Genomic DNA, 11,273 nt, shown 5'->3' on the forward strand with positions numbered 1-11,273 from the left:
TGTCGCGGGAAACAGATGCCTGTAAGGCACCGTTGATGATTTTTTTCTTCGAAAATAAATATAAGCATTACTGACTGAGGAGCTCATTCTAAAACCTAAGTAAAACTGCTCTGCAATTCCTTACTTAGAGGTTCTTGATGGCTGCAATGTCGTTGAAGATTGAAGGATACGTATCATCATCACCATTCACTTTTGAAAGGCGGCGGTTGCGATCAACCAATTTGATCGGATGGCAACCAATCAGGTTCTGCAATTCGAAACTGAATATTAGAAGACAAAGAGGGCTTCAAAGAGGGATTCGTCTTCCAAAGTCCTTCTGCTTGGTCGCGTCATCTAAGGCATCGTCTTCATCTTCAGACTCTTCTGGCGGCTCGAGTTATGAGGTGTTCTTGAGCTTTAATGGTAAAGACATTCGCACCAATTTCGCTGATCATCTCTATAATGGCTTGGTCGGTTCTGGAATTAGAACTTTCAGGGACGATGATGAACTCCAAAAGGGAAAAGAGATTGGTCCAGATCTAGTCTCTGCAATCCAGGAATCAAGATTCTCCATTCCCATCTTCTCGATGAACTATGGTTCAAGCAAGTGGTGCCTCAATGAGTTACTCGAGATATGTGAATGCAGAAGAACAATGAAACAGATCGTCTTTCCCATTTTCTATAAAGTTGAACCAAGGGATGTGCGAAACCAGACCGGGGTATATGAGAAGTTCTTTGAGGAACACCAGAAGCGATTCGACGACACAACGGTGCAAAAGTGGAAAAATGCTCTGAAAGAGGTTGGAAAATTGGATGGATGGCATATCAAGGAGAAGACGTAAGTACAACACTTTCGTTTTGGTTCCTTATATTTAAGGGTTAATTTCTTCTATATTACTCTACCATAAACCATTTGTGAATGGGTATGCCTCAACATCCCCTGCTTACATGCCAACCTTAAGTCCAAATACAGTCCATGTAGCAAATTTTCTGTAAATTTTTAGATTACCAAGCGAGTCAGTGCTTTACCAAGAGGATGCATTGACATACAAAGGAGGGTAATTTGTTGAATTTGAGTATGATATTTGACAATGGCCAATCTAGACCCTTCCATAGATATCTAACAAACACCTTTCCACATAGAACAAGAAGATCCACAAACCAGAAATTACTGAACTTTATTGCTAATTTATGTCTTGAATAAGAAGCCCATACTTCCACTCCTATCTCTCTCCCCTTTTCTGACAGCATCTCTTTCTTTGTGACCAAATGATCTCTATCCCATTGCCGTAATAGGACAACCCCCTAGAGCGATGCATAACCAGAGATCAGTATCCATTCCAGAATCATATAAATTATATTTATGATTTTTGCTACTCATTTAATTAATTATTTTCTATGTGTAAATTGTTTACTTAATTAATAATTTTTATCTAAGCTTTTGTCTACATGAAAAAAATCCTTTGTTCTTTCCGTATTTGTCTTTTGCATATGTTGGTTTTCTAGGAGAACTGAATATCTTTAATCAATGTTTTATATACCTCAATTGTTTGTTATATTTTGTACTTTGACCATTGGATGATGGACATATGTTAACAATGTGGTCAATTCCACCTATTGATATTTTTTAGTAAATTTATTACAAGAAAATTTACCAAGTTCTGAATTTTTTTCTTATTCTGGTTGAGCTGTTAGATAGACCAAATGAGTTTTTGTACATGTTTATTATGTACTATGTGTAATGCCATTTTCAGCATAACCTTGTTTTGCAATGTCTTTAAGACATGGTGGTAAGATCCCTCACCAATAACATAGACTATAGACAAGCACTTAGTTCTCTATATTTTCTTGATGTTCATTGATGTTTTATATTTTTTACTCATTGAGTCAGGCACACTAAATTATTAAGGGAAGCATGTTTTATTGTTAATGCATCTTTAGCGAAGAACTAGCTGATGAATCCCTAGGCAGTAGGTCTAAGAACACTTCTTGCACCCATCACAAAGGAGGAAACAATTTCTAGTCTGCAACTCATGCTTATCATGTGGTTGATGAGGATAGGGGTGTCAATCGGTCAGTTTGGTCCGATTGAAATGGTCTTCGATCTCAACTGGGCCCAACCAAAGCCAGCTTAAAAGGTAGAGGATTGGTTTTGGTCCTGTTTTGGCTTCATATTGGGTTGGGTTAACAGGCTTTTATCAAGTTGGTTCGGTTTTGTTTTGATTATATATATATATATATATTATATATATATAAGAGGTTGGCCACACTGCTAGCTTTCCTGGAGCTAGCGGTTCAACCACTGGGGAGGGGGCTGGGATGGGAGGGACAGGGAAGACTTTCCCAAGGGGATAGTGGCAGACATAGTGCTGCGCACAGCACTAGTGTGCCCAGCCTTTTCCTTATATGTATATTTAAAATAATATATATATATATTATTTTCTGGTTTTTCCCAATTTCTTGGTTTTTATTTGACTCAGTTCATTTTTTATCGATTTAGGTTTCTACTGGTTTCAAAAAAGGCTAGACCAAAACCATCCGATAAGGGTTCAGTTCGGTTCAATCTGGGCTGAACCAATCATTTCGGTCGGTCAGACTGGTTTGGGCTGAAAACTTGACGCTCCTAGATGAGATGAGATAAAGTTGAATTTTTGTGAATAGGTAGCTGCTTAGGCTTCCTATGCACATATTAGGTTTCAGTTCAACAGAGTTTGCTATGTGACAAACAGCAACAAACAAACAACAAACTTATCCTTATTCCAACTTAATGGGGTTCGCTACATAAATCTGAAAGGACAAAGTAGGCAATGCTATGTGACAAATAAAGTATAAAAATGATTTTAGACTACCAAGAGAGTTAATGCATTATCAAGAGGGTGTATTGACACACAAGGGAGGGTAAGTCATTGAATTTGTTTAAGTTTGACAAAATTTCCAAGCTGGATCCTTCCATTGATATCCAACACTTCTCCACGTAGCACAAGTAGATGCACAAACTAGGCCAAACATTTTTTCTTGAGCTTCCAGTCAAGAAATGTTTTCTCTTAACAATAAGAGTAATAATTTAGGGAGAGGATTCCTTGAAAGGCAGCGTGGCCCGGCATCAGCATGGGGGCCAATGGAAGCACGCACAAAACCATCAACATCGGCGGAATTTTCGCCTTTCATGAGGGCCGTGGTGGTCATCTTGCCCTCCTCTATGTCTGGGCATAGGGTCCATGCTGCCTTTTAGGCGTCTTTTTCCTAATAATTAATTACCATACTTCATTGCTAATTTATATCCTGACTAATAAGCCCATGCTTTCACCTTTTGTTTTTGCCCCCCCCCCTTTCTGATAGCACCTCTCTCCTTGTGTTTAGCCAAATCTCCATCCCACTTATAATCATGTGTTTGAAATGGACGTCCGAGATGCCATTCGGGACGGATGGCTGACTGCAACTCAGACAATCCCTTTCATTGCTTGGTTTTGACATTATGTTGATCAGTCAATGAAATGGTTGTTTATTCTGTCCTGGACATTGGGACAGATTGGATGAATGAAAACAGTGGGATGGTCTATTTATATAAAAAGGGGAAAACTAAGGGGATTAAAAACCTAAAACCCCATCTCTCCGGTCACTTGTCCCTTATAATTACATTGTATCCATCCGTTGAACAGTTGCAAACTCCAACTTTGGTGTCTCCATCTCAAAAACGTTTTGATCAGCTTTATCATGGCACACTTAAAGCTTAATGATTTTATTTAAGAGTTAAGTCTTTGTTCTGAAAGTGATTTTAACTAAGAGTTACGAGTTTATTCTGAAAGGCACATCTTTGGGATATACTGGTAAGTGATTTAGTTGAGAATCAAAGATTTAGAGAATGATTTGACTTGTCAGTAATGATAGAGTCTTTTTTATTTGTAAGAAGATTGCAATAAATCAAATAAGGGAAGTAGGATAACGCTAACTAAGCATCCCTATCTACAAGATATGCTAACTAAGCTTCCCTATCCAAAAGATTTACTACAGTTAATAGTAAATAATAAAACATAACCAAGGTAAGAATAAAACTAAATATGGTCATCTCAACAGATTTTGTTTATCAGTTTAATAAGTTTTCTAACGGTTTAATTGTATTTGATTATTTATTGCTTAACATCTAATATTAAATGAGTTTTGTAGAGTAGAAGTAGTATAATATAGACACTTGGACAAGTTACTCATACCCAATAGAGTCGAACTCAGTAAAATCCAAGCCTAGTAACTATATAGGAACAACAATTCTCTAACACAGTTGTTGAAGTTGTGGTGCGCTAAGCCCACACTCACCATGAGGTCTTGAGTTCGAGTCTCCTGGCTGTTATGTTTCCCCTCCCTCCTTCTATAGTGTATCCATCTAAACAAAACTATATGGGCTATATTTAGAAGAAGTATATATATATATATATATAGATATATATGTATGTATGTATGCGTGTATGTATGTATGTATGTGTGTATGTGTGTGTGTGTTTTTTTTTTGTCATAATGAAGGGTGTCCTCTCATCCTTTGGAATGAGAATAGTCCCTACGCCTACGGGCCCCCCACAAGCCGTTTCCACTCCGAAGAGGGTGGGAGCCCCAAGGAAGAAACAAGGGTGGTGCCAAGGGGATTCAAACCCAAGTAAGATGCTTCATTAGGCGCTTTACCCATTATATGGGCTATATTTCTTGAGTTAGGCTTGATTGGGCAAGCTTAAAGCCATGTTATGTTAGGTTTGTGTAATAATAGGCTTCAAGTGAGATTTACACTTAATGTCCATCCATAATAAAGGGGAAAAAAAATTAAAAGGAAAAATGATTATAGTATGGGTCCCTTTATTGAATTATTTTATCATAATTAAATTTTTTTTTCATAAAATTGCATTAAGATTTATTTTAACTTAATTTTTTTTTTTTTTAAATTCCTTCCATGTTTAGAGAAAGAAAAAAAAAAGCACTTTCGTCCTGTTATGCTTTCAATTTTTTGAATACGAATGTTGCGGTCATGTTTAATATGTATTCCTTTTTAGGAAGAATAATTTGGGTTTAGGTTTTCACCCTAGGGGGGGGGTGTTAAGGGCCAACAAAATGTGAGACTTTGCTCATCATTTTTTTTTAGCTTGCTTTGCTTATGCCTACCTAAAGTTTTGGTATGTATCCATGCTACACTATTTGCTTCCTTGTGAAAATTTTTGGTGGAGAATAACTACAAAAATAAAAACATAAAAATAAGATGCAAATACATAGTGAGACTTGATACTCTACTTTAGTTCATATAATTCATGTATGATTTCTTCAATGTTGAATTTTATGATTCATTTCCTTATGTTATATTATTCATCATCAAAATATATATCTTTTTTTATTTGAATTCTGCAGGCATGAAGGGAAGTTAATAAAAGTAGTTGTTAAAACAGTTTGGAGTGAACTGAACAAGAGACCCTTGAATGTCTCTAACAACCTAGTTGGAATCGAGTCTCATATAGAAAAAATGTTGATGCTGTTAAACATTGAATCTGGCAGTAGAAAAATTGTGGGGATCCATGGCCTTGGTGGTGTTGGAAAGACAACGATCGCTAGGGCTGTCTACAATACAATCTTTCATCACTTTGAAGGATATAGTTTTATTGAAAATATTCAAGAAAATGCTCAAAACTATGGGCTTCCTCATTTGCAAAACCAACTTATCTTTGATATCTTGAAACAAAAGAATCATAATATTACCAGTGTGGATGATGGAATGGATGTGCTCCAACAAAGATTTCGTGATAAAAAAGTTCTTATTGTTCTTGATGATGTGGATCAAGATACTCATGTGAGGTGTTTAGTTGGCAACCATGAATGGTTTGGTATTGGAAGTAAGATCATTATCACAAGCAGAAATGAGGATGTTTTATGTGCTCACGAAGTAGATGAGATGTACAAGCCCAATGTTATGGATTTAGATCATTCTCTTCAACTTTTTAGCCATCATGCGTTTCGAAGGGACCAACCTCCGGAAGATTATTTAGATTTCTCAAAAGCTATGGTAGAAACTACTGGAGGACTTCCCTTGGCTCTTCAAGTTATAGGTTCATCTTTATTCTCTAGGGAAAAATCAGTATGGGAAGACATGTTAAAGAAGTTGCAAAAAATTCCCAATAATGATATCATGAAAAGATTAAAAATAAGTTATGATAGATTAGATGATGAGGAGCAACAAATCTTTCTTGATGCTGCTTGTTTTTTCGTTGGAATGAATAAAGAAATTGCATGCCACATATGGGATGGATGCGATTTTTTCCCTCAAGTAGGACTTCGTGCTCTTTGTGCAAGGTCTTTAATAACAATTAGTGAAGATGGTGAATTAAGGATGCATGATCTACTTCGAGATCTTGGAAGGGAAATTGTTCGCCAAGAGAGCATAAAAGAGCCAGGGAAGCGTACTCGAATATGGTCTCAAGAGGAAGTCTTGGATGTACTTGATACACAAACGGTAGGTGTTGAATACATATTTGTTATATTTAGTGAGGTGTTTGTGGATTTTTTCTTTGATGCCCTCTTCTTGGGTTATTACAATAACCTTAGTTTGATATTTAATTAAGGTTCTTTATTTTGTAGGGAACAAGTAATGTTGAAGGACTCAGTCTTGCTTTCCCCAGCAGATCAAGTAGCCCATGTTTGAGTGATAAAGGTTTTGTTCCAATGACAAAACTGAGGTTACTCCAATTTGACCATGCAAAATTTTTAGGGAGCATCACGCATTCTTTATCAGAATTGAGATGGCTTAGTTGGAAAGGCTTCCATGACCAATATGTGCAAACCAATTTTCATCCGTGGAAACTTGCTGTTCTCGATCTATCACATAGTGATATCACAAAAGAATGGATGGTTTGGAACTGCATCAAGGTGTCAAAGAATTTTTTTTTTCTTTTTTCAAAATATCTTTGATAAAATTTTTTTAATCCTTCCTACTAATTAGTTATGTTTCTATTAATTTTATTTTGCAGATGGCAGTAAATCTAAAAGTTCTAATTCTCACGTCTTGTCATCGGCTAACTACAACTCCTGATCTGTCAGCAAATCGACAATTGGAGGTATTGATTCTTAAAGACTGTGAAAATTTGGTTGAGATCGACGCATCCATTGGTTATCTTGAGAACTTAGTCAAGTTAGATATGAGTGGCTGCAAAAGTCTGGTGGATCTCCCAATTGAAATTCTTCAGTTGACTTCCCTCGAAGAACTCAATTTAGAGGGTTGCAAAAGTCTGAATAAGCTCCCTGAGGAATTGGGCCGCATGATCTCCTTGACAACACTTGATTTAAGTGGATGCGATAGACTTGGTTCCCTTCCAAATCTTCCTCTGAGTTTAAAAATTTTTGATGCTTCTAATTGCAAGTCGATAAGATCACTCCCAATGCTTTCAAGCCTGGAAAATCTAAAGGTATTGAGCTTTAGAGGATGCCTGAAGCTTCTATACATACCAAATCTTCCCTTGAGTTTGACCAGCCTTGATGTCCGCAGCTGTTCTTCAATTCGAAACATCTCAGGTCTTCCCTCGAGTTTGATCTGCCTTGATGTCTATGGCTGTTCTTCAATTCAACACATCCCAGATCTTCCCTCAAGTTTGACCCGCCTTGATGTTAGCCACTGCTCTTCAATTCAACACATCTCAATCTCAGGTCTTCCCTCAAGTTTGACCCACCTTCATGTTAGTGATTGCCCTTCGGTTAAAAAAATATCAGGTCTTCCCTCAAGTTTAACCCACCTTCATGTTAGTGATTGCCCTTCAGTTAAAAAAATCTCAGGTCTTTTCTCAAGTTTGACCCACCTTCATGTTAGTGATTGCTCTTCTATTCAATACATCCCAGGTCTTCCCTCAAGTTTGATCAGCCTACATGTTATTGCTTGTGAGTCAATAAAAAAACTGTCAAGTACATCAGGCTTGAGAAATTTAGAAACATTATGTCTTGATTGGTGCTACAGCCTAGAAGAAATTGAAGGTGTTGATATTAAGGGATTGGACTCCCTTGTGTTCTTCACCATGCGGGGCAGCAAATCATTAAAAATATTTCAAAAACTGACCGGCTGGAAAAAACTAAGGAAATTAGAACTCACTGACTGCCGAATATCCGATATTGATGGCAAGGGGATGGACTCTCTTGAGGAGTTGGACATAGCCGATTGCCGACCATTAAGAAAAATATCAGACCTGTCGGATTCTAGACAGCTGCGGAAACTAAGAATCAATTCCTGTCCGGATTTATTCAAGATTGAGGGCCTTGAGGATTGTGAATACTTACGAACATTAACAGTCAGTGGGGCCAGTTCATTAAAAACTTTACCTGATCTTTCAAAATTGATGAAGTTGCAGGTATTAAGGATTAAGAGTTGTCAGAAGTTGACCGAAATTCCAGGTCTTGACAAATTGGAGTCCTTGCAAGAATTGAAAATTGAAGGGTGCATAGCCATTCAAAGATTACCAGATCTATCAAACTTTAAAAACTTGCATGATCTAGTGATTAAGCATGGTCGGAAGTTGACCAAAATTCCAGGTCTTGACAGATTGGAGTCCTTGCGAGAATTGAAAATAGAAGGGTGTGTAGCCATTCAAAGATTACCGGATCTATCAAACTTAAAAAACTTGCATGATCTGGCTATTGAAGACTGCCAGAAGCTAACTGAGATACATGGTCTTGACAGATTGCATTTTTTAAAGAGTTTGAATATTAATGGGTGCAAGTCCTTGGAAAGATTACCGGATCTGTCAAATCTAAAAAAGTTAAAGCTGTTAAGTGCTAAATTCTGCAAGAAGCTAACTGAGATTCGAGCTGTTAATGGATTGAAATCTTTGAACTTATTGGATGTGAGGGGGTGTACATATTTGGAAAAATTACCAGATCTGAAGCTTTTAGAGGCATTGAGTAAGGAAAATGGTAGTGTACGTATCTGTCGGACCCCACTCAGGACCGGATACATCGGGTATGTACCTTTTATTCTCTCTGTTGCAGTAACTCAGATTTTATTTATTTATTTATTTATTTTTTTTTGTGAATGCTTTTATGATTTAGTCCCTTTCTTTTCTGGACTATTTAATACTTCTTTTGTGCCATGTGGCAAAGCTGAATGAAGTGAAAATTTTGTTGGCAGGTAAATCCTAAGGCTATGAAATTTTACCCATGGCCAATTAAGAACATGTTTGCCAAGTGCCAAACTAAGCATTTAATAAGGACCATAGAGGGATGCATGGACTTACATGGGTTATGGTATCCTATTACATTGGAGGGTACATGGTCGAATGGGGTTATGAAATTTTACACATGGTCAATAAAGACCATTCCCTACATATCCAACTGTCGAAATCATCAGATCACCCTTCCACGTGGCCAATTAGTAGTCATGATGGTCTAGAAAACCATCTTAACGTGTCTGTCCAGAGATACTTTTGCCTTCAAAATTTGGGAAAATACTGATAAGCACACTTCTCTTATTCTTAGGACTCCTTTGCTATATATAAATATCCCAAGAATATCTCCCTCCATTTCAAAAAATTGAGTTGAAAAGGTCCCAAAACTAGGTTGACCAATGTCCTTTTTTATTCTCTTTTCTCATCAACAAGCTCCCAATACTAGGTTCAAGCCACATCTTTAATTTTGTTCTCTTTTCATATCAGCAAGCTACAACTTTGGAGTGGAAAAGAATGTTCTTACATGTTGTTGTAGTTTTCAACACACTCTTAGGGCCCGTTTGATAACGTTTCAAGAAACGTGTTTCTGTGTCCAGAAACGGCAGAAACGGAACAAAAAACGTTTGATAAAACTGTTTCATTTCACTTGTTTTCAGAAATAGAAATTGAAATTTCTACCTATTTATGATTCAAGAAACGACTCGTGGTCATTCTTTTGGTGATTTCTATCGACTTCCAGAAACTTGATTTATCAAACACTTTCAATTCCGTTTCTGTTTCTAGAAACGGAAATTTATTTTTCTGTCGTTTCTTGAAACAAAAACGGCAGAAACGTTATCAAACGGACCCTTAAAGTTTTGCAATGTGGGAAAGATGATTTGGTATCTCACCATTGCATAGATAAAAAAATCCTAGATATGCTGACATGCTGTATGTCAAATTTGATGGTTCACTCGAACTGTACAACCCACCATGTATACAACTTATCCCCATGATCTATCATTTTGGTTATTATTTTTTAGATAGTCCCATCTTCTCACACAAGTTTCCATAGCATTATGATAAGTGCAAGAGTCACTTAGTGTGGAATTTAATATATGATTAGGTACTGATATAGAGAATGTGCCCAACAAATTTAAGCTTTAAACTAATACTCAACTAACATTTATGGTGATTGTAGAAAGCCTACTAAGTTTCTATGCTTTTTATTTATGCTACTACGGCCCTACCTCAACTTGTCCACTTCGATTGGATGCTTGATGATGTCGCACAACAACTGGTGTGGATTTTTTTTTTTTGGTTGGACAGAAAGTACTAAAATTATAAGAATTGGATTTATTTATACTTTTCCCTTTAAATACTTTTTTATGAGATTCCCTTTAATTTTTTAATCAGTAAATTACACCTGAGATACTTAATATTTAGGGTATCCATGTTTAAGGTACCTAGTGTTTAAAAAACTACATTTGAGGTATCCAACGTTTACGGTGTCATGTGTTAATATATGTTAATACATGACAATGAAATGACCAAAATATCTCAAGTTTTTAGGTACCTCAAATGTAATTTCTTACCCATTTTTTATTTCTACTTGAATATTTAATCAACTAATCATCAGTCATTACAGGTCTAATCTTCTCCGCAGAGGAGCTTTATTCATTCTAAGCATATTTGTCCCTCTCTTTCTCTCTCGTCATTATAAATGCGATCTCATCCGCAGGGGAACTTTGTTCATTCTAGGTATTTCTCTCTCTCTCTATATATATATATATACTCTCTCTCTCTATATATATATATATATAAAGAACTGTCTAGGAGTGTGGCCTACGCCAGCATTCCCATATGTCTATCTCTCCCCTCCCTCTATAAAAAGGCATCCCTGCCCCTTGTTTATGGGAGGAAGGAGATAGACACAGGAAGCGCTGGAGTAGACCGTGCTCCTGGACAGAGAACCATTTCTCATATGTATTTGAATGATGAGTTGGAATTTTTTGTTTTTGTTTTCGATTACAGTAGCCTCTGTTTGTGTGATATAGTTTTGATTTTTCTTTTAATCCCTGTTTTTGGTTGCTAAGGCTCCATTAACTAGTTAAAATTTTGGGTTCTTTTTTGCCCTTTGCTCTT

The 11,273-nt window shown here is 36.7% G+C and overlaps 1 protein-coding gene across 8 annotated transcripts in view; it reads left to right on the forward strand.

The window, feature by feature from the left end:
- LOC122078987 (disease resistance protein L6-like) overlaps positions 1 to 11,273 on the forward strand; it is a 15,676-nt gene continuing 4,403 nt past the window's right edge. For 7 of the 8 annotated variants that reach the window (XM_042645214.1, XM_042645199.1, XM_042645220.1 and 4 more), the window contains exons 1-5: positions 1 to 817; positions 5,362 to 6,457; positions 6,583 to 6,870; positions 6,972 to 8,944; positions 10,768 to 10,889. In XM_042645214.1, coding sequence (XP_042501148.1) covers positions 138 to 817; positions 5,362 to 6,457; positions 6,583 to 6,870; positions 6,972 to 8,944; positions 10,768 to 10,889 — 4,159 coding nt within the window. In that variant the 5' untranslated portion in view covers positions 1 to 137. The remainder of the gene's footprint in view (positions 818 to 5,361; positions 6,458 to 6,582; positions 6,871 to 6,971; positions 8,945 to 10,767; positions 10,890 to 11,273) is intronic. The other variant, XM_042645249.1, reaches the window with a different exon arrangement.

Source organism: Macadamia integrifolia, chromosome 1 (assembly GCF_013358625.1).
Source record: "Macadamia integrifolia cultivar HAES 741 chromosome 1, SCU_Mint_v3, whole genome shotgun sequence".
In the NCBI taxonomy this organism is placed as follows: domain Eukaryota; kingdom Viridiplantae; phylum Streptophyta; class Magnoliopsida; order Proteales; family Proteaceae; genus Macadamia; species Macadamia integrifolia.